The sequence below is a fragment of the Schistocerca gregaria genome, chromosome 1 (assembly GCF_023897955.1).
Source record: "Schistocerca gregaria isolate iqSchGreg1 chromosome 1, iqSchGreg1.2, whole genome shotgun sequence".
In the NCBI taxonomy this organism is placed as follows: Eukaryota; Metazoa; Arthropoda; class Insecta; order Orthoptera; family Acrididae; genus Schistocerca; species Schistocerca gregaria.
This window is the reverse complement of record NC_064920.1, coordinates 469,314,473-469,338,821: the sequence shown is the minus strand read 5'-3', so window position 1 is coordinate 469,338,821 and position 24,349 is coordinate 469,314,473. Positions and strand designations below refer to the sequence as shown.

The following is a 24,349-nucleotide window of genomic DNA, read 5'->3' as shown; positions in this document are numbered from 1 at the left end:
TGGGGCAATTCAGCATCCCTGCTTTATGGTGAGTAACTACTTTCCCTTTCATAATATTGTTACAGTCCATCCTGGATATTCCATTGTTTTATATAATCTCAATCATTTTTTGTAGCTCTTTTTTTACATATCATATATTGTGCCTGTTTGCTATCTTCTAAAAATTACTCTTGCCATTTTGCTGTTGCTTATCTGGTAAGAATAAAGTCTACACCATACCAGACCCTGTATCACATATGAGATAAAATAATGAATGATAGCTGGATTCATTTACACAAATCATAACTCTGCACCTTAATCGTTTGGTGTTCTCTTTCCAGAGTGTGAAGATGCAACTGCAAGACTATAATGGAATACAATAGCTGTGTCATGGACTGCCAGAAAAAGGGGGTACAGTGGGATATTAAAAAAATAGGAATATAAATGGAAATCAGCAGAGAGAAGAGAGTACAGAAATTAAAGAAGTATATAATATTAGGAGAATATGACAAAATGAAGAGAAATAGATGCAATATGCTGCGCAACAATGAAAATGAGACTAAGGCAAAGGAAACACATCTCCGATGATGTGAGAATAGCATTACAGCAACAGGACTATACTACTGTTCAAAACATGTAGGAAAATTGTGCCAAAAACTGGGGAATATATGTGTTAATGAAAGCATCATTTTAATAATGTTAATAACTAATATACTTGTTGAATTCTTTGTTAGATAATACCATTATAGTGAAGTGACTTCAGACAGATTCCATTCCAGTAATAGTACATTGACAGCAGTGTGGAACATTCAAAATGGCCATGTTAAATTGAGGGTGCCATCTTTATCTTTTTGAGAAAAATGCTGCTGGCCCTGGCTCTTCATGATTCATCAATGATTATCAGTATTAAAGTATTTACTTTTGCCCATCGTTAAAAAAGCAGGTTCAGCTTCAGTTTTTTTGCGTATGTAGTTAATGTTTTGTCTTTCTCTGAATTGCATAGCTAGCTGATTTTGTGTTCAACTGGCAATGACAATCATCAAAAAATTTAAAATCATACATATTAAACCTTGTGAAATCACAGATAAAAATATGATACTTGTCATACCTGAGATGTCATATTAAAACAGTAATAATTAGCGCATACGAAGTATTGAAAAGTCAGATCCAACTCAAGTTCCTTTAGTAATCAAATCGTTGGATATGAATACAATTGGCAGAAGAAATAAAAGTAAAGAAGAAAAGGATGAATGCATTGGCAAGAAAAGAAAGTAGTTGTAAAGATTTGGCCCAGAGCACCACAGACAGATTTGACATCAGTTTTCGAACAGAACCTGAAAACTGTATAATGACAGCACAGTTTGGTTTAGAAGAGACTGATTCAAGTTAATCACAAGTTAGTGATGTGAATCAAACTTGTTTCATAAGTTAATTCCATCTTAAAGTTTATCACAAGTGAGTGATATAAATCAGATTTGTTACATAAAGTAAATACCAACTTGCTTTCAAAATTTCTGAAATTTATGATATATTATTAGGTTCCCTAAAATGTTTATGCCAGGTATCAGAGCACTGTAACATGTATGGTGCTTCTGATCTTAATTATCACAAATTAAAGGGCAAGAAAACTCCATAGCTACTTAATTTTGTCTTCTAATGCCAATTGTGCTGCCCTTCTTGTCATTTCCCCTCCCTTTTAGCTGTTGGTTCATGTATTCTGTCCTGCCTCTATTTCTACTTTTCTCTTCTTCCCCTGCTAAATTTATCTGCATGTTATCTGATCCATGCACAACCTTGATCCAGTCCATATCCAGTGTAGTTTTATGTATCCATTGCCCAAAGGCTATTTATGCCTTCACTTTACATTTTCCTTCTCATTGCACCTCCCCCTTTTCCATTTGAATGTGCTTATTTGCAATAGTGTTGTTAGTTTTTATTTTATTTTATGTTCAGTGAATCATGTGTGACAGTTTAATTAATTATAACGCTCACAAGAGAAATTCACATTTTATGTTCAAACTGAAAATACGAGCTTCCTTATATAGTTCCAATAAGATTTGTCAGAGTACATTTTCTTTTTCTCATATAATGTTTTTGTTTTTAAAAACATCTGCTTCTTTGAATGAGATGCTTTTAACAGATAGTATTCAATAATTATGCTCAATACTGCCAAAAGCATGAAGGATTTAAAATAAAAGAGGATCAGTATTATATACGTGTTGCATTACGTCTAAAACAAAGAAGGAAAAATCAACAGCGTAACAGAAGCACATGCATCATTTCTAATGTGGAGACATCTCCTAATCTAAAATAGACACAGAACAGTGTAGGTTGTAGTAGTTATGCAATGACGAATGGACTTGCACAAGATAGACCAGCTTGAAGAGCTGCATCAAACCCGCTTTCAGACTGAACAGCAACAACAACAACAATGTATATTCAACTTTGAAACACATGATTCGACTGCCATCAAAATGAGGTTTTAGGTCCTGGGTGCATTACTTGCATCCTGAAAGCTAGGAACAACCAAAGTTGACATTTTGTTACAAAAATTGTCTGAAGAATGTGAAAACTGTTCCAGAAATCAGGAAACACTGATTTTGGGTTAGCCTGACAAGATATTCATTGATTTGAAGAAAGAGAAAAAAACCAGCTCTGCTCTGTATTATGCTTCTTAGTTGGATAATTTCCACATAGTATTCAGCAAGAAGCAGTACCCTTTGATTAAGGTAGGATTCTCTGTTACTGCGATAATTGCATCTAGTAACCCCTGCAACTCCCACAACTATGCTACAAATTGCTACCCCATCCATCCTATTCTCCAGTCCTCATACATTTTAACTATAATATTGTTTAAAACTTCAATTAAGAACATGGTGGAAGGAAGTCATATTTTTTTTCCTTGCTGAACGACTTTGTTTACCTACAGGGAGATTCTTCAAAAAATTACCAAGAAGAATTATGTTAGATTCCTGTAGCTTTGCAGCAACCAATATTGTTTATTACGTGACACTTTGGAGTAATGTCACCTGTTGTTATGTGCACTGGGCATATGACTATGTAATAGTTGAAATCTAGATCTGCTGTAATAAAATGGTAGATTTCAAAATCGATTGCTGTTCTTTTCTCCATCATCTACATTCAGTGATCACTGCACACAAGGGTATCACATGGATTCCAGTCTGATTACAAACATTTTATTTCCGCAAACCATAAATATAGGACAGCAGTAGTTACAATTAATTTCTAAATCGAGAAGGTCTATACCATACCTTGTTCTTATCAGCAGTACACATTGTATGCCAAAAGGATTACCAGAAAATCTGTAGAGCACAGCCATAAGGAGTCCATAATCCAAATATATACCTGGATATGTGCTATAGAATTCTGTATGTTCATGGCATGGCAGGGAGGAAATGAGCATAGCTCAAACTGCCCAAGATGGTTAGTCCATCTGTTGATATGCTGATCTGCTGGGTACAAGTTGAACATAAGTAATGTTGCTGTATTGTTCTTGGTGCATGTTCAATGTGCCACTTGTGTGGATATCAGCAGATATGAACACAAGCTATGTTGATACTGTGTTCTTAATTTGTGTGATGGCTTGAAAGATCCTCAACGAAGCTGCAATGCTTTCCATTGTTAGGATACCAAATCTCATCCCAATTAAAGATAAATAGCATGGACAAAAAGCCAAAGGCATTGTGGATGGAGTGGACATCATCATGTTGTCATTTGGAATTGCAGGGGTTAGATTCTTCCTTGGGTGATGACAATTATACTACTAGAATTCCACTGCTTCTTGCATTTCTACTTCTGTTACGAACGCTTCCTGTTCTGGGTTGGTTGGTACAGATCTGGTGGCTTCCTCATACAAACAGCAGTACAGTTATGTCAGTGTCCATGGCTGCCATCCAACTTCCTCTTTTCCTGAGTTGGACGTAATGGTGTCGGATGCTATTTTTACCCATATTGTTAATGTTGAAAAAGCATTATTGCTGATATTATTTCCATTGGAGCAACTATTTTGTTCTTGTGTTTATTATTGTTGTTGTTCCTTCTCTATGTCTGCTGCTGCTGCTGCTGGTGGCGGTGCTGCTGGTTACTCATTGATGTCACAGTTAGAGTTCACAAATCGTATTTGAGTTTATACAATGGTATCCAGTCATGTCATTTCCCAAATGTTAAGCAAGCATTAGCTGGTGAGCTAATTAAATACCTGTGCCTACTGGTGCTATCTTGGCTGCTCCATTTTTTAACATGTACAGGTTCTCTGCTGAGCTTTTGTCACTCATGGATGAGGTCTGTTGTGAGATTCACTTACGTATTGTATGAACTTTGGAAGAATTAGCCTGTTTAAAAAATAATTTTCGTGTAATTGCAGTGGTTATTTGCCTGATTAGTGCAATATTGCCATTTTTTCCACTCATTGATAAGTCTGTTAAAAAATGCTCAGTAGTTCATTATTGAAACATAACCATAACTTGCATGTAGTCAACTACTATGATGTAACAGTGTTAATTCTCATGTCATTTCCTAGTCAGTTTCTCTCTTAAACCCAGATTGCCTCTCCCTTCAATGTAGTTTGCCATAAAATTCTGTTACTGAAGAGTTTGTGTTGCAAATATGTTAGTGAACATAATGTCAACAGAACAGTGTGTTTCAGACATTAACATCTAAATAGCTTAAGGGAATCAGTAAATGTTATCCCAGGTTTTTCTTTCACAATAAAATAAATCAGTTTCTTGGCCATTGTAGTTTCAGTTCAGGCACTGGCAGAAAAAGTTGAGAATACGACAGTTGTTTATGGAATTTAAAGAGACTCCCACTTTGCAGCATTGTCCTGATGACTAAATGGGTGCTCCTGAAGCTGAATTGAGTGGAATGCTTGAATTAAAGACTTTGAAGGTTTTCTGAGAAGCTAGGCCATGGCTTTCTTGACATAAGCCACAGGTTTGAGAACTGTATGGTCCCACTAAATGGAACAAGGGTGTACTATGTATTAGAGGCTACTATCCAGTTAGCCGACTGAGTGTAGTGTGCACACAAATGTTTCTTATATTAGGTGACTCACTATTCAGTCCAGGTAATAATAGCTGAATGAAACTCCAAATAATTAGGTACAATCCAAAGAAATGCCCCTCACAGATGGGATTATTGAAATCAAAATGATCAACTGTCAAAGCAATCACAGCAAAATTCCACAGTATGAGGCACTCCTAAAAAGCAGGGCAGCTTATGTAATACTAGGTACAGAAAGCTGGACAAAACTGAAAATTGATGACAGATAGATTTGTGGAGTAAATCACACTGCCTATCAAAAAGACAGACTAATGGGAAAAGGGGTATTCTGTGTCGTAGACAAGAAACTCAAATGCACTAAAACAGAAATTGAAAGCAGATGTGAGACTTGTCTGGGCAAAACTCACAGTCAGTTACAAAGGTGGGTTACAGTTAGAACTTTGTCTTTCTGTCATCCATCAGACTGACCCCCTCATTAGTATGTATGCCCATCAGTCATACTATCATCATTGGAGGAGACTATAATCATCCAGCAGTCATTTGTGGTAATGAAGACATCTTGCAAAATAATACTAAATGTTTACTCTGAAAACTACTTAGAACAAATAATCAGAAGTCCACTCATTTTACAAGTACAGGCATTTGTAGCTGCAATGACTCCCAAAATACAGAGAGCAACTAAAATAAGTAGAAAGATTTAGATGTTCAGAAAAGTGGTAAAAAGACAGTAGTGTCATATCTCAAGGAAGAACTTGAAGCTTTTAGCTTTGTGCATGAGCATTTAGAAGGTAGCTCAAGTCGCTGGATGGATATGCAACTAGTAGAACAATTTATGTTGGGAAGGACCCTCCATGCTAGACATTCTCTGTAAAAAAAATAGCAGTTTTTGCTGGATAGTTGAAAAAAAAACACAGGAATATAAATAGAGATATACTACTTGAAATGCATATGACTGTTAGAAGCAAAACACAAACACACTCTAGCCATGTGTAAAGGCTGTCACTGGTACCAGAGTTAGGGTCCATACAATCATGGATGACACAGGAAATGAAATTTAGGGCAGCAGAACAAAAGGAAAAACCCTGAACTCCATTTCTAAATGTCCGTTTACAAAATCAGTAAATGGAAATCCTGGGTGGAACAATGTCAATATTATGAAAAAGAAAGTGCAGGAGTACTGTCCCTGTTTAATTTGTACATCATTGTGAAGATCTGTATCAGGTTCTGTTCAGAATATGCAATTGTATTTATCTATTCTTTTATCCATATTATACCACAGATCTCTTGAACAAAGTAGTAGTTTGAAGAAAGCATTGGTAACATCCGCATACAAGAAGTGTAGTAAAAATTATACCCAAACTGTTGTGCAGTATCACTGAAATCCAACTGCTGTACAGTCTTACACCATATTCTGAGATCAAACACAAAGAGCTGTTTTGAACAGAATGATCTCCATGCCAACCCACAAGGATTTCAAAATAATCAGTTGTGTGAAACTGAATCACATGCTGAAAAGCAAAGATCAAGGCAATCAGGTAAATGAAGTATTTACGGACTTGTGAAAAGCATTCATCTCAGTACCACACAAACACTTATTATTGAAAGAGTAGTCATATGGGGTATCAAATGAAGTTTTTGGGGTAACAATATTATGAAAAGGAAAGTTGCTACTTGTCATATACTGCAGATGCTGACTGAGCATCTCCACTATATGGTGAGTTGCAACTTCCCTTTTCATAATATTGTTATATTCTGTCCTGCATTTTCCACTGCTTGAAGTTTTTGATGTGTGAGGTAGTTACCTATTGGTGTTTCACTGAAAAAAATTCATAGCATAGCTGTAAAAGTGAAGTTATGGAAATATTCCAGTAATGTACACCACACAACTTTTAAGTAATACGGCTTTTCTCACATTTATTGTCTCTGTAGTCAGTGTGATGACGAGCTCCATCTCTCACATAAAATTGGTTTATGAATGCAAGCACCTTCACCTTATTACTCATCAATATGCAGTGACAGAATATTAATGGTACACAGTCACAGTTGAATTCCTTCAATTTAGATAGGTGATGGATTCACAATGTCTTTTAATTGATTGCACAAATAAATGAGTGTCCATGTTGACACAATACGTATAGCCTGAATAATAAATCTACGTGAAACACAACCTGACTAAAGTTTTTGAAGACTCGGGCACATGCTGAGTACACATTATGTAGCCAAATAGCCGAAAGTTGAAAATTAAGAAGGAAAAAACATTAATTATCAACAGAAGTGCAATCATAGCAAGTGGGTTGGTTCTAACGTGCTACATTATAACTGGATAGAAATGTCATTGTGGAGAGGACAAATGTTATCTTGGACAAAGAGTCATTGAAAGGTGTAGAAGTAGCTTCAGAAATGCCCCAGGGAATTGTGTTTGAACACTTGCTGTTGATATTGTATATTAATGACCTGGAAGACAGTGTTAATAGTAATCTTACACATTTGGAGAAGATGCAGGTATCTATAATGAAGTACTATCTGGGAAAATGTGGCACAAATATACCATCAGACAATAAGATTTCAGTGTGGCACTAAGAGAGGCACCTTGCTCAGTAATGTAAAGTTGTGTACTTCACAATATGCAAATACATAGTATCCTGTGATTGCATTGTCAATGAGTCAGATTTGGAATCAGTCAAATGATACCTGGGTGTAACAATTTGTGGGTTGGGTTTGGCCACTTGGTCTCAGTCACTTTTAAAACAGCTGAAATACTGCAGTTCATTAGTTGTATACAGGAACCAGTATTAAGCAAGGAATCTAGGAACATACTATAGTTCTTGTTTATCTTTCCAGAGGGCTTGTGAATACTAGATTAGGCTAATTACTATGCACATAGAGACTTTAAAATAATCATTCTTCTCAGGCTTCATTCACAAATGGAGTGGGAGGAAACTCTAATATGTAGTACAATAGAAAGTGCCATCTGCCATGCCCTTTTTAATGGTTTGCAGAGTATACATGTGAATGTAGATACAGGTCCTGTAGTTATTGAAAGAAAGAGAGAGAGAGAGAGAGAGAGAGAGAGAGAGAGAGAGAGAGAGAGAGAGAGAGTTATTTTTGATGATGCCTCTCCTATACTTTCACAGATGTTTTTCCAGTAATCATATCATGCATTCATTTGCACTGGGGGGGGGGGGGGGGGGGGGATGATGGTGGCATTGTTAGGTGCTCTGCTCACTCTGGCAAAATCCTTTAAATATCTGAGAGAAAAAAGTATGTGCCATCATTCAGAATTGTTTTGGCAGCCTTTCAATTTCAAGTATCATGGTTAGTGCTTTTATAGTGACTTGTAATAATGAATTGTGCATTTTTATGCTCTAAGGGGAAATTTGATATTGTATTGATTATAGTAAGCTACAGCAAGCATGGGAATGGTGGTAAAAAATCTACATGTATCTGTCCCAGGGTTGGTTCGGTGTGGGTCACATTGATTATTGCTGACGTCATGCCGCATTTGTATTGTGCAATGGTGCTAGTGCACAGAAAGAACAAATGTATTGGACCTCATCTATGAGGTGAACAAAGTATAGTAAGTACCATTTATTTAAATTTGATTGCCAGAATAATGAGCCAAAAGCTGGACCCAAAGTAAATAAACAGGGTATGCTCTCGTAACATTATACAAGATAAAGTTAAGACCTGGATTTCACTGGATAGACAGAATTTAGTTTTCACAACTGCATCTTTATAGTGTGACAGGCTTCAATCTGTCAATAGCAGATAAAAATATATATCCCAGTTCTTTGATAAACTGTAGGTGCACTTCTCACATTATCCACTGGGAGGCTAGGGTTACTACATATACACAAAACTGTGAGCAGCTATGTCTGACCAAAATTATCCAGCTAGGAGACTCACTTGCTGTTGTAATAATGTATAAAAAATATTATGTCAACTGCTACACTGTGAATATTATTGTGTACTAGCTTTTCAGTTTACCGACTCAGTGAATAGCTGTCATGCTGCATTTCTTTCTGAAAATAATGGCGTTGGGTTGGTTTAACATCCTGACCACATTGATGTCATTAGAGGAATGTAAAGGTGTAACGGGTGCCAACTGTGTGCAGTGGGGTTTGGTTCAGAACTGTGTGCAGTGGGGTTTGGTTCAGAGTAACTTACATATGTCACCACTAAAACTCTCTTCTACTGATTTTTTAAAAACTGAATGGCTATTAATTCAATTTTTATGAGAGAAACAGTCTGTTATCTAACTAATGAAAGGAAAGAAATGTTTATGTACATTATATTTTAACTTCCCAGTTCCTTATCATACAGTTGTTATTTACTTTCTCTTGAGAGTTTTTGAATGCTCAGTGCTGTTTCCTCCTTAAAATCTCACAACCAAACGCTTTTCCATGTCCATAGTCTCAAAGATCATTTTCATTATTACTCCAGATGGTCACAACACATTTCTGTTTCTCCATCCAAGAAGCAAGATCATTCTTAAGAATAATTAATTACTGCAGCACCATATCAAATAACAATTATTGTTTTTATAATTACATCTGTACCCCTTATTTTAAAAACCTCGCTTGTTCTATTTTGGTTTTCTCATTTGCTCCCAGATATCACTCTTGTTGACAGTTCACGTTCTCCCTATTGAGTCCTCCATAATCTCAATAGATGTCAGTATTCTTGCCTATCAAAGATTGTCTCTCTCACTGTCTCCATCGTTTTTGGCATGAAAAATGAAATAAAACCCATTTTAATGACTACTTTGTCTTTACCTACATAATTTAAAACATTTGAATTAAATTATTTTCCATTTGTGTGCTGCAATAAATTATTTGCATTTCATGGTGTACAAAAACACATTTGCTTGAAAGTTTAAACGTGAAAAAATAATTACCTACACTTCCCTCCCAAAATGCGCGTAGTATCTTAGCACACATGAAGTTAAGTAAATTCACATTAATTTATTATATTATTCTGTTATACAGATATGCATATTAAAATAAAAATGAAGATCCCTCCTTCTTACATATTCAGTAACTGTTCTCTGAGCAAAATTTAAAACCGGGCCATAAATTAACTCACAAATCATTTGTTCCCTTTCCTCTCCATATTATAACAATCTATTCTAGATAACTTTCACAATAAATAAATGAATAGCACTGTTCCTTCCATGAATGACAGTTACTTTCCATTCTCTTATAAACACTTACGAACAACTGGCACGCCCCACTGTAGTAGGTGCCCTCATGGACTCACAGTATTGAAATATTAAACAATGGAGAATTCAGGATGGAATGTAACAATATTATGAAAAGGATAGTTGCTACTAACCATATAGCAGAGTTGCTGAGTCACAGATAGGCAACACCAAAAAGACTGTCGGAAAGTAAGCTTTCGGCCAACTAAGCCTTTAATGAAATTAGACAAAACACACACAACTCACACACACATGACCACTGTCTCTGGCAGAGTCTGGCTTATGTATTTCATAATAATGAAATATTACCGTCACATACACTCACTAAATTACACACTTACTCACTAAAGTTGTCTCCTGTCAATAAAAATCTGTTCTGCTTCCTCTCTCCTTTCACAAAATTTCTTAGGTTTCAATAACCTTAACATACTTAGAATCCTGCTCCTTAAAATTTTCTCATTTGCTTATTTCTATAAAGCTCTTCAGTATTGCAACTACTTATTTTTTTATTCCCACTACTTCTTATGTGTAAGTGTGTGGCCTGTCGAATTCACTGTATGAAAAAAGGTTTACAAATTCATCCTTCATTACTGTAAAACATAAAAACTAAATAAGCTACCCAGTACTAAAACTAAACAATGTCATGATCATCATTTTCATGGGCCTTTGTCCCACTTCAACGTGGGGTTGGTCTTGTTATTATGTATTTGGTGATGTTAGTGTCAGAGGGTGGCCAGATGCCCTTCCTGTCGACACCCTGCACACTCCCCCTCCCCCGTGATGGAATTTGTGTACCCCAGCTGTCTGCAACTAGTGTGAAATAGTGCGAAGGTTTTTCAAATGTCTGTGGGTCATGTAACTGAGGTAGGGATCAGCCCGGTATTCACTTAGTGAAACCACCTGAAAACCACGTCCAGACTGGCCGACACACCGGCCCTCATCATTAATCCGCCAGGCGGATTCAATCCGGGGCCAGCGCGCCTACCTGAGTCAAGGAAGCAGCGAATTAGTGCTCTCAACTAACCTAGCAGGTACTAAAACTAAACAATGTATTGTAAGATAATACTGATACATACCCATTGTGTATTTTTTTATGTCTAAGCGCTTTCTTCCACTTTACTTTAGCTTGTCTCTTTCTGTACTCTGCAAAGGCAAAAATCTCATTACCTTAAATTTGTTCTTTCCTTCTCTGCATATCCAAGGTACCCGTTTCTTTAAATTCTTAAAACATGTCCATGCACCAGCATATCTGCACCTAGTATGAATATATTTGATTATCAAAACAATATATTCAGCTGGAATACACAACTTCCACTGATGATTCCCTGGCCCTTGGCTACCAAACAGTATGCCTTTCTGCGACTTGGCTTTCTCTCTTACAATAGGTTCTTTTTTTACTTCTAACATCCTTCTTACTTACCTCCAATCTCAAATGTATGGTGTATGGAGATTTGTAAAACACTGTATTCTCTTTCTGCAGCAACCAGCCCTCTCGAAAGCCTATTAGTGTCTCTTGGCACCTGACATATTCCTTCATTCCCTGGAGTCAGGCTGACTTTTACATACCTCTTCCTATTATTAATATTACTATGATTATTATTATAGGTCTGGTTTTAATATCCTTCGTGTCTATCATGGTAAAACTTATTGTTTCCTCTCCTACTCTGACTAGTATTTTGCTGATTGTGTACTATCTGTCCATAACTGGCTTGATAGGTTTATTATTCAATCTGTATATTGAGTAAGCAGTAAAGGAAACAAAAGAAAAATTCGGAGGAGGTATTAAAATCCATGGAGAAGAAATAAAAACTTTGAGGTTTGTCGATGACATTGTAATTCTGTCAGAGACAGCAAAGGACTTGGAAGTTGAATGGAATGGACAGTGTCTTGAAAGGAAGATATAAGATGAACATCAACACAAGCAAAACGAGGATAATGGACTGAGGGAATTAGATTAGGAAATGAGATGCTTAAAGTAGTAAATGAGTTTTGCTATTTGGGGAGCAAAATAACTGATGATGGTCGAAGTAGAGAGGATATAAAATGTAGACTGGAAGTGGCAAGGAAAGTGTTTCTGAAGAAGAGAAATTTGTTAACATCGAGTATAGATTTAAGTGTCAGGAAGTCGTTTCTGAAAGTATTTGTATGGAGTGTATCCATGTATGGAAGTGAAACATGGACAATAAATAGTTTGGACGAGAAGATAATAGAAGCTTTCAAAATGTGGTGCTACAGAAGAATGCTGAAGATTAGATGGGTAGATCTTTCGGAATGTGGTGCTACAGAAGAATGCTGAAGATAAGGTGGATAGATCACGTAACTAATGAGGAGTTATTGAATAGAATTGGGGAGAAGAGGAGTTTCTGGCACAACTTGACAAGAAGAAGGGACTGGTTAGTAGGACATGTTCTGAAGCATCAAGGGATCACAAATTTAGCATTGGAGGGGAGCATGGAGGATAAAAATTGTAGAGGGAGACCAAGAGATGAATACACTTGGCAGATTCAGAAGGATGTAGGTTGCAGTAAGTACTGGGAGATGAAGAAGCTTGCACAGGATAGAGTAGCATGGAGAGCTGCATCAAACCAGTCTCAGGACTGAAGACCACAACAACAACAGGTACATCCCACATGACTAATTTCCTTTTTGACCAGGTATTCATTTTGTGATTACTCTGTTCTCCCTTATAATATAACTATCCCTTGACGTCTTTAAATAATCAAGTTGATCAAGAAATACTACAACTGCTGGATGGTGTCCCGAGTCCTTCCTGTCAGTTTTTCTCTAGCAACTGTGGATAACCTAACGGTACCCACTTCAGTCACGCATGATTCATAATTACCTTCATGTAAATATTTTGCCTGATTCAGAGGCCAGTCCATGAAATTCCTGTAACTATCTCACGTATCTCTGTGTATGCCTGACCGTAGCAACTTTTTTTGTACCCTGTGCCCAAAATTTTGACTTAAATGCACTTTCAGTTATCTCATAGGACTCAGATCTGTCTACACTGAACAGTCCACATCGCAAACCACTTCCCTCCAAGTGTTTTATCACAAAACATTTCCTTCTTTGGCAGTCTCAAGACACAGATAAGGTTCCATGAAAAGCTTTCAGAAAAGTAACTGTGTGAGCTCTCTGTTCGCGATTAAATACCAGAAATTTCTGATTCACCCCTGTGCCCTTTTCAAACCTAAATTCTTCCCAAAATTGATTCTCACTACCACTCACTTCTGCTTGAGAAGAAGCACTACTTCTAAAATATACTGTTACTTGATTTCCATCTAAACATCCTGTATAATTTTCTGAATGGTTCCCTAGTAACAGTATCTCATCGTCCTCAACACTTCAAGGAGGGACTGTATCGTCACTACCCTGAGCTTTCTTCCTTTCACTATCTGTCCACAAACATCCCCACTTGTCACACTCACATTATCCATAGATAGAGTGCAATCTTTCAACTTCGTTGCTATCCATTTCACCTCTGAAATTTCATTATTTAGTACTTTGTCTGTGAATAGTAACATTCCTTTGACACTGTTAAACTCTTCTAGACCCTTCTGCAATTCTACAGCTAACTCTCTTTTTATGTCAACCACCAATTTTCTGTTCTGTGTGCTCAGCCAAATCCCTTTTTACATCATCTAATAACATTTGTGTACTTGCTAGCAAATGATTAAAAAACCACTCTTATCATTATCCATTTTGTTGAAATTCAAAATTGCTCACAGATACAGGAAATAATTAAGTAAATAAATTTAATATTTTCAGTACTATCAAAACTATAAGATCACTGATATACTACTTGCAAAATATAAATTTTATGTTGATATTTACTGTGCTTCTGAACTTAAAAATCACTACAGTCACTACTGGAGGCCCACAAGTACACCAATAATGCTTACTCTTCACAACAACATCTAGTCACTAAGAACAGTACATACACATACAAAAAAGAATTGTTATTTTTTGATGAACAGTTTAGCTTAGGCCACAGCTGCTTACTGGTCCTTAGTTCATCTGTGCCAGGCAGTCCCTTCCTTTCTGTACCAACAACAATATTATTTGAATACCTGTCAGTACAAGTATATTCAAGCCCCCTTTGTCTGCTCTTTCTATCACTTTCAGCTGTAAACAGGGCACTCATGACAGGATGACATTCTCTAAAACTTCATACCTAAGAGAAATAACAAAATAGTAGATCTTATTTTTATTGCCAGACTGAAAACTGCCTGATTACTTTTACAGTGCATTGAATGATGATGTGCATTGGACGTAATCTATGAGGCAAACAAATAATTTTAAGTACTGTACATTTAATTTCAATTACCAGCATACTGAGCTAAAACATGTATCCAAAAGAAATAAAGTGGGTATGCTGTTGGGACATAGTGTAAGAGAAGGTTCAGACCAAGATTTTGCTGGGTAGATGGTACTTGGTTTTTACAGTTGTAGCGGCGACTTTGTAATGTGGTAGGCTGCCATCTGTAGATAGATGAAAATTTATGTCCCAATTCTTTGAAAAAATGTTGTTGCAGTTCCCAAGTTATCTGCTGGGAGGCTTAAGTTACTATATACACTACTGGCCATTAAAATTGCTACACCACAAAGATGAGATGCTACAGAGGTGAAATTTAACTGACAGGAGGAAGATGCTGTCATATGGAAATGATTAGCTATTCAGAGCATTCAAACAAGGTTGGCGCCAGTGGCGACACCTAGAACGTGCTGACATGAGGAAAATTTCCAACCCATTTCTCATACACAAACAGCAGTTGACTGGTGTTGCCTGGTGAAACGTTATTGTGATTCCTTGTATAGGGAGGAGAAATGCATAGCATCACGTTTCCGACTTTGATAAAGGTCGGATTGTAGCCTATCACGATTGTGGTTTATCGTAACGTGACATTGCTGCTTGCGTTGGTCGAGATCCAATGACTGTTAGCAGACTATGGAATTGGTGGGTTCAGGAGGGTAATACGGGACACCGTGCTGGATCCCAACGGCCTCGTACCACTAGCAGTCGAGATGACAGGCATCTTATCCGTATGGCTGTAATGGATCGTGCAGCCACGTCTCAATCCCTGAGTCAACAGATGGGGACGTTTGCAAGACAACAACCATCTGTGTGAACAATTTGACGACGTTTGCAGCAGCATGGACTATCAGCTCTGAGACCATGGATGTGGGTTACCCTTGACGCTGCATCACAGGCAGGAGCGCCTGCGATGGTGTACTCAACAATGAACCTGGGTGCACAAATGGCAAAACGTCATTTTTTCGAATGAATCCAGGTTCTGTTTACAGCATCATGATGGTCGCATCCGTGTTTGGCGACATCACGGTGAACATACATTGGAAGCGGGTATTCGTCATCGGCATACTGGCGTATCACCCAGCGTGATGGTATGGGGTGCCATTGGTTACACGTCTCGGTCACCTCTTGTTCACATTGACAGCACTTTGAACAGTGGACGTTACATTTCACATGTGTTACGACCCGTGACTCTACACTTAATTCGATCCCTGCGAAACACTACATTTCAGCAGGATAATGCACGACCGCATGTTGCAGGTCCTGTACGGGCCTTTCTGGATACAGAAAATGTTCGAATGCTGCCCTGGCCAGCTCATTCTCCAGATTTCTCACCAATTGAAAACGTCTGGTCAATGGTGGCCGAGCAACTGGCTTGTCACAATACGCCAGTCACTACTGTTGATGAACTGTGGTATCGTGTTGAAACTGCATGGGCTGCTGTGCCTGTACACACCATCCAAGCTCTGTTTGACTCAATGCCCAGGCGTACCAAGGCCGTTATTACGGCCAGAGATGTTTGTTCTGGGTACTGATTTCTCAGGATCTATGCACCCAAACTGCATGAAAATGTAATCACATGTCAGTTCTAGCATAATACATTTGTCCAATCAATACCCGTTTATCATCTGCATTTCTTCTTTGTGTAGCAGTTTTAATGGCCAGTAGTGTACATATGCAAAAGAGTGAGCAGATGAGTCTAAGTGTCTAATAAATAGCATCCAGCTAACACAGCTTCTCACTGTTGTAATCGTGCAGGAAAAATATTACACCAACTGCAATAATTTGAATTACTATTGTGTATTACTTTTTGTTTTACGTGCTTGGTGAATAGATTTTGTGCTGTGCTCCTTTGTGAAAATAAAGATGTGACTGCCCTCACTTGTATGCAGTGGGGCCCATTTAACTATAGCTTACATGCATCACCAACAAAATACTTTTGGACTGGATTTTCTAACACAAAAAGCCTATAATTCAATTTTTACAGTAAAAGAAACAGTCTGCAATTTGATTAATGAAAGGAATGAAATGTGTACTTAAAATTATATTTAGTACTCCATTTAATTAGCATACATTCTCTATTTATATTCTCTCAGTTTTTTTTTTTCAACACTCAGTGCCTTTTTCTCCTTAAAATCTCATTACAAAACCTTTTCTGTGTCCATAATCACACAGATTATTTTCATTATTACTTGAAAAGAGACAACAGTTTTCTAAAAAGCAAGAACATTCTTAAGAATAATTAATTTAATGCATCACCATATCTAAGAATAATTATTGTTTTTGTAACATCATCTATGCTGCTCATTTTGAGAAACTCGCTGGCACTGTTTAAGTTGTCTTACTTACTCACAGATGTCACTCTCATCGATAGTTCACATTCTCTTAGTCAAGTCCTCCTTTCATGGAATACAAAAACACACTGCTTTTGAACAAAATTCACATGAAACTTTGTAGATAAAAGAGAGTTAACTTTCAATGACACTTCAGAATGTCACATAATTATAGTAGAATTGCTCACCTTTGCGATCATTGGGTCACGGATTTTGTGGTCCACAGCTTCCTAATAATGGTTTATGATTGGTGTTGAGCTAAGATTCTGTTCCATAATGGTATGTACAAAATTGATTCAAGCTATAAATTGTTGCAATTGCTTCCCATTCAATTTTGAGTAATTATGCCCCTGAAATTTATGTGTTAGATGTGTATACAGTGGATTTCTCTATTGTATCTCCATTGCTTGTGGTAGGACCACATTAACACTAGGATAAAACGATATCCCAGAATGAATTATGATTACTGTTGTTTACTGTAAATATTTTTAGTTTATGATATGCTACTTTACTTACATTATGCAACACACACTTGTCTCCTTTTTTTATTATTCAGTAGATTAATAATGTTGGTTACACATGAGAGACACTGTAACATTTTTGAATGTATTGGTTTCTATAACTTGTCCATAGCTTCTGCACTTATTTCTGTGGAACTGTGCCTGAATTGCTTAGTGTGTGTCCCAGTTATTGTACTTAACTGTGAAAGAACTGGTGTTTTTGTGGGTTGCAGTATAATCCAGCTTCTTGGAGTGTAGTAAGCAGCTTTTGTTGGTTGACTAAAGTATACTGCAAACTAGATTACAAGACATATCCTTCAAATAATTTATGTAATAGAGAGAAGATGTGACAGGTATGTTGCAATGCCACATGGTTTCACGGGTATGGAATAAACCCACTGGAGTATTAATTGACGTGACCCCTTGAGGTTCCTGGTCCCTCCAGGGCATTTTGTAGGTAGGCATTTTCCAGATTGATATTTGAAAAAGTTTTGCCTCATCCCGATTTTGGCAATAGCTCTTCTGGTATTGGTAGAGTGGGTGTGAATTTTGTGCAGGCTTGGGCATACCACATAATCTGTGATATGTTATTTTTGTTACAAGTTTTCCTTTTATTTATTCTTTCAGTCCAAACAAAATTTCATCTGCTTAAATAAATCTAGGAGGTGCTGATTGTTGTTAATTTATATTGGTCTTAAAAACTGAGACTTTGCATAATTCAGGTTTAAATAATTTGCTATGAGCATCATATAATATTTTGTAATGACTGATACAGTATAGTTTTTGAAATCAAAACACCATATCTGTTATTGTGAACCCAAACATGTTTAATGCGTACTTGCTGAATGTGTTGAGTAAGCTCACTTCATCCATTAGTTGCATCTGAGTTGGTCTTGACGCTTGTGGATATAATATAGAAGTCAGCTCTTACTACTAGTATCTGATTGTTTCCTCAACTAACAAAATGCTACGGAGTTTCTATTGGAAGGCTTGAGCTTTATTGCTGTACAAGGGTTGGACGAAAATATGGAAACACTATGAGAAATGCATCTTAAACATAAACGTAGATGAGAGCCGAGTCTGCAGGCTGTGCTGTTGTATTTCACCATGAATGGCACCTGTACAATGGTGCACACTTCAAGTGTCAGTCAAGGTCAGAAAAGTGTTACGTGTAGTTGTGAAAGCATTATTTCAGAGTGAAGTGAATTTGAATGTGGACAAATTGTTGGTGCTAGTAGGAAGTCGAATTGTTTGGTGTTCCAAAACTGTATCGTAGATTTATGCCACACACAGAGAAAGTAGAAAAACTTCATCTATTAAGTCACAACACGTATGAAATTGTGTTTTGAGTGATAATGGCAGATGGCTGTAGAAGAGGGTTGCAACGTCAAATAAGAGAAGATAGCTGCAGAAGCCACTGCAGAACTGAATGTTGCACTTATGAATGTTGTCATCAGCAAAAATACACAAAGCATAAGCAGGGAATTACAGTGCAGTCTGTAATTCCAAAACCACTCATCAGGGATGCAAATGCCCGTAACAGGAAAGCATGGAACTGAAAACATAAAACCTGGACTGTGAAGCAATGGAACAAAGTCTTTTGGTTGGATTATTCTTTTTTCACAATGTTTCCAGCTTGTGGCTGAGTTTACGTCCCAATAATAAAACATAACAGGGGTTCGGTGATGATTTGGGCAGCCATATCACGATATTCCATGGGCTCCATGGCTACTCTGCAAGGTCACATTACCGCCAAGGATTTTGTGATCATATTGTTTTATGAGGACCATCTCATGATAGACTGTTTGTTCCCCATTGATGAGGCTGTGCTCTAAGACTTCAGGATCACTGTTCACACAACTTGCATATTCTAAGATAGGAAGATAAACTGTCACATCTCCTCTGGCCACCACAGTCTCCTGATCTCACTATTATTGGCCCTTTGTGGTCACTTTAGAGAAAGGGTGCATGATTGCTATCCACTTCCTTCATCATTTTACCTGAACTTGCAACTATTTTGCAGAGAGAGTGATATAATATTCCCTTAAAAACTGTACAGGACCTTTATTTACCCCTTCGGAGACAACTTGAAGCTGTTTTAAATGCAAATGGGTTTCCTGCACCAAGTTAGACATGGTAATGTATTGTGTTTTTGGTGTTTTCATATTTTTGTCCAACCCGTGTAGGTGCACATGTTTATTAAAATTGCAGATTTGTCTGTTTACAGTTTGTCAATTCCATATGCTTTTGTTGTCCGATCTGAGGTGGTGACTGTGTGCAGTACATGTACTTGGTATCTTTCCTGTAGACCGGTTGCTCCTATTGAAATACACCTGCACAGATATACTACTTACAAACTTGATCCATGAGAATGTTGCACATTGGGCCTGTGTTTGCAGGCATTTGGTTTTAGCTGGAGTTTGATAACATTTTGAACAGGCTGATAAGTGGGCGTTCTTCTTTATGTGCTAGTTGGGTTTCTCCAGCTGTTTATTCTGCACGGAGCATGTTGCGTCATGGGTTTTGATGTCCTCTGCTTATCCATAGTTAATTCTAGGGCCATACTAGCTACCTGTTTGAGACATTATGTCCAATGTGGCTTTGATCACTGGCTCCCATGTTGTGAGAAGGTGCAATTGTGCTACTTCAAATTGTTGCTACGGCATACTGATTGCTCTTGATGTGGTCCAGCACAGATTCCTCTTCTGTGCCAACCTCTTCATTTCAGAGAAGCACTTTCAACCTACATCCTCAATTATTTGCTAAATGTATTCCTCTATGGTTTTTGCCCTGTACAGCTCCCTCTAGTACCATGGAAGTCATGCCCTGATGTCTTAACAGATATCCTATCATCCTCTCCCTTCTCCTTGATGGTGTTTTCCACAAGCTCCTCATTCCTTACCTTATCAGCCCACCTAGTTTTCAACATTCATCTGTAGCACCACATCCCAAATGCTTCAATTCTCTTGTGGTTGTCCCACAGTCCATGCTTCTCTATCATACAACGCTTGCTCTGTACATACATACTCAGAAATTTCTTGCTCAAATTAAGGGCTATTTTTGAAACTAGTAGACTTCTCTTGGCCAGGAATTCCCTTTTTGCCAGTGCTGGTCTGATTTTGATGTCCTCCTTGCTCTGTCCATCATTGGTTATTTTGCTGCCTAGGCAGTAGAATTCCTTAACTTCGCCTACTTTGTGACCATCAATCCTGATATTAAGTTTCTCACTGTTCTCATTTCTACTACTTCTCATTACTTTTGTCATTCTTAGATTTATTCTCAGTCCATATTGTGTAGTCATTACACTGTTCATTCCATTAAACAGATGCTGTAATTCTTCTTCACTTCCACTCAGGATAGCAATGTCATCAGTGAATCATATCATTGATATCCTTTCACATTGAATTTTAATTCCACTCCTGAACATTTCTATAATTTCCATCATTGCTTCTTCAATGTACAGACTGACAGTAGGGGTGAAAGACTACATCCCTGTCTTATACCCTTTTTAATCAGAGCACTTCATTCTTGGTCATTTACTCTTATTACTCCCTCTTGGCTCTTGAGCATATTGTATATTACCCACCTCACCCTATAGTTTACCCCTATTTTTCTCAGAATTTCAAACATCTTGCACCACTTTATACTGTCGATTGCTTTTTCCAGGTCAACAAATCCTATAAATGGGTCTTGATTTTTCCTTAGTCTTGCTTCCATTATCAACTGCAACATCAGAATTGCCTCTCTGGTGCCTTTACCTTTTCTAAAGCCAAACTTATTATCATCTAAAACATCCTCATTTTTCTTTTCCATTCTTCTGTATATTATTCTTGTCAGGAACTTGGATGCATGAACTGTTAAGCTGATTGTGCACTAATTCTCACATTTGTCAGCTCTTGCAGTCTTCAGAATTGTGTGAATGATATTTTTCCGAAAAACAGATGATATGTCGCCAGATTCATACATTCTACACACCGACATGAATAATCATTTTGTTGCCACTTGCCCCAATGATTTTAGAAACTGTAATGGAAAGTTATCTATCCCTTGTGCTTTATTTGATCTTAAGTTGTTGAAAGCTCTCTTAAATTCTGATTCTAATACTGGATTCCTTATCTCTTCTAAATCGACTCCTGTTTCTTCTTCTATCACATCAGACAAATCTTCTTCCTCATAGAGGTCTTCAATGTACTCTTTCCTCCTATCTGCTCTGTCTCTTCATTCAACTGTGGAATCCTGTTGCACTCTTAATGTTACCATCTTTGTTTTTAATTTCACCGAAGGTTATTTTGACTTTCCTATGTGCTGAGTCAGCCCTTCCAACAATCATTTCCTTTTTTATTTCTTCATATTTTTCATGCAGCCATTTCATCTTATCTTCCTATGTATTTCATTCCTCAGTGACATGTATTTATGTAATCTTCTATTCCCCTGAACATTTTTGTACTTCCTTTTTTTATTGATCAACTAAAGTATTTCTTCTGTTACCTATGGTTTCTTTGCAATTACCCTCTTTGTACCTTTTTATTTCCAGCTTCTATGACTGTACTTATTAGAGATGTCCATTCCTCTTCAACTGTGTTGCCTACTGAGCTGTTTCTTATTGCTGTATCTATAGCCTTAGAGAACTTCAAGCATGTGTTGTCATTCCTTAGTACTTTTGTATGCTACTTCTTTGTCCATTGATTCTTCCTGACTAATATCTTTAACTTCAGCCTGCTCTTCATCTCTACTACATTTTGATCTGAGTCTATATCTGCTCCTGGGTATGTCTTATAATCCAGTATCTGATTTCGAAATCTCTGTCTGGCCAGTGAAATCTTCCCACATCATCTGGTATTTTCCAAGTATACCTTCTCCTCTTTTGATTCTTGAACAGAGTATTTGCTATTACTAGCTGAAATCTGTTACAGAATTCAATTAGTCTTTCTCCTCTCTCATTCCTTGTTGCAAGCCCATATTCTCCTGTAACCTTTTCTTGTACTCCTTCCCCTACAACTGCATTGCAGTTGTCCATGACTATTAGACTTTAATCTCCTTTTATTTACTGCATTACCCTTTCAGTATCCTCATATACTTTCTCTCTCTCTTTATCTTCAGCATGCAGCGTCAGATTGTATATCTGAATTATCGTCGGTGTTGGTTTGCTGTTGATCCTGATAAGAACAACCCTATCATTGAACTGTTCACAGGAACTCACTCTCTGTCTAACCTTCCTATTTATAATGAATCTTAATCCTGTTATACCATTTTCTGTTGCAATTGATAATACCCGATACTCATCTGACCAGAAATCCTTGTCTTCTTTGCGTTTCACTTCACTGACCCCTTCTGTATCTAGATTGAGCTTTTGCATTTCCTTTTTCGGATTTTATAGCTTTCTTACCATGTTCAAGCATCTGACATTCCATGCCCATGCCCGCTTATGTGTAGCGTCAATTTTACAACATGCTAATTGCTCAATTTACTACTATTGTTGTTAGAGCTGCATCTGATATTTCTACAAAAATTTCAGGTCCACTGAAGAAGTTATTTAAATACTTTATTTCTAGAAGCATCTTATTTCCACAAACGGTAAATATAGCACAGTGGTAGTTAGGTTCAGACATTATCAAGAACAATAAGGTCTGTTCTGCACCAGAGATGATCCTGAGAGAATCTAAACATGCAGTACACCTGTAAACATAGTGAAGAGTTACAGTTGACTGTGACACAACAGTGAAGAAACCAGTGCAGCTCAAGACCGGACAAGTAACTGCCTGATGCACCTGATGAATCCATGTATTCGCTAGGTCAAACTCAGCATACAGGATTGACTGCTAGGATAGTCCATCACTTAATCTGGTTGCTTGGTTGAAGTGCTGCCTGTGTGGATATTTATAGATGCTCTCATTAAACTTTGACAAAACACAGTATATGCAGCTCCACACAGTAAATGGAATGACACCATTAATAAATATAGACTTCGATCAGAAATCGGTAGCTAAGGTAGAATATTCAAAATTTCTAGGTGTATGCATTGATGAGGGGTTGAGCAGGAAAAAAACACACTGAGGATCTGCTGAAACGTTTGAGTTCAGCTACTTATGCTATTAGGGTCATTGCAAATTTTGGTGATATACATCTGAGTAAATTAGCTTACTGTGCCTATTTTCATTCTGTGCTCTCATATGGCATCATATTCTGGGGTAACTCATCATTGAGTAAAAGAGCGTTCATTGCACAAAAGTATCATAATAATTGCTGGAGATCATCCAATATCATCCTGCAGACACTTATTTAAAGAACTAAAGATCTTCACTGTAGCCTCACTATATATATATATATATATATATATATATATATATATATATATATATATATATATATATATATGTCTGCTTGTGTCTGTGTATGTGCGGATGGATATGTGTGTGTGTGTGCGAGTGTACACCTGTCCTTTTTTTCCCCTAAGGGAAGTCTTTCCGCTCCCGGGATTGGAATGACTCCTTACCCTCTCCCTTAAAACCCACATCCTTTCATTTTTCCCTCTCCTTCCCTCTTTCCTGACAAAGCAACTGCCAGTTGCGAAAGCTTGTAATTCTGTGTGTGTGTTTGTGTGTTTTGTTCATGTGCCTGTCTGCCGGCGCCTTCCCGCTTGGTAAGTCTTGGAATCTTTGTTTTTAATATATATATATATATATATATATATTAAAAACAAAGATTCCAAGACTTACCAAGCGGGAAAGCGCCGGCAGACAGGCACATGAACAAAACACACAAACACACACACAGAATTACGAGCTTTCGCAACTGGCAGTTGCTTCGTCAGGAAAGACAAAGCAACTGCCAGTTGCGAAAGCTCGTAATTCTGTGTGTGTGTTTGTGTGTTTTGTTCATGTGCCTGTCTGCCGGGAAGCGCCGGCAGACAGGCACATGAACAAAACACACAAACACACACACAGAATTACGAGCTTTCGCAACTGGCAGTTGCTTCGTCAGGAAAGACGAAGCAACTGCC

The 24,349-nt window shown here is 37.5% G+C and overlaps 1 protein-coding gene across 5 annotated transcripts in view; it reads left to right on the top strand.

Annotated features, from left to right (window-relative positions):
- LOC126353000 (uncharacterized) overlaps positions 1–24,349 on the top strand; it is a 238,498-nt gene that overhangs the window by 195,287 nt on the left and 18,862 nt on the right. For 2 of the 5 annotated variants that reach the window (XM_050002734.1, XM_050002733.1), the window contains one exon: positions 321–2,703. The exons of the other annotated variants lie outside the window; for them this stretch is intronic. In XM_050002734.1, coding sequence (XP_049858691.1) covers positions 321–349 — 29 coding nt within the window. In that variant the 3' untranslated portion in view covers positions 350–2,703. Of the gene's footprint in view, positions 1–320; positions 2,704–24,349 lie in introns of those variants that run through there. 5 annotated transcript variants of the gene reach the window in all.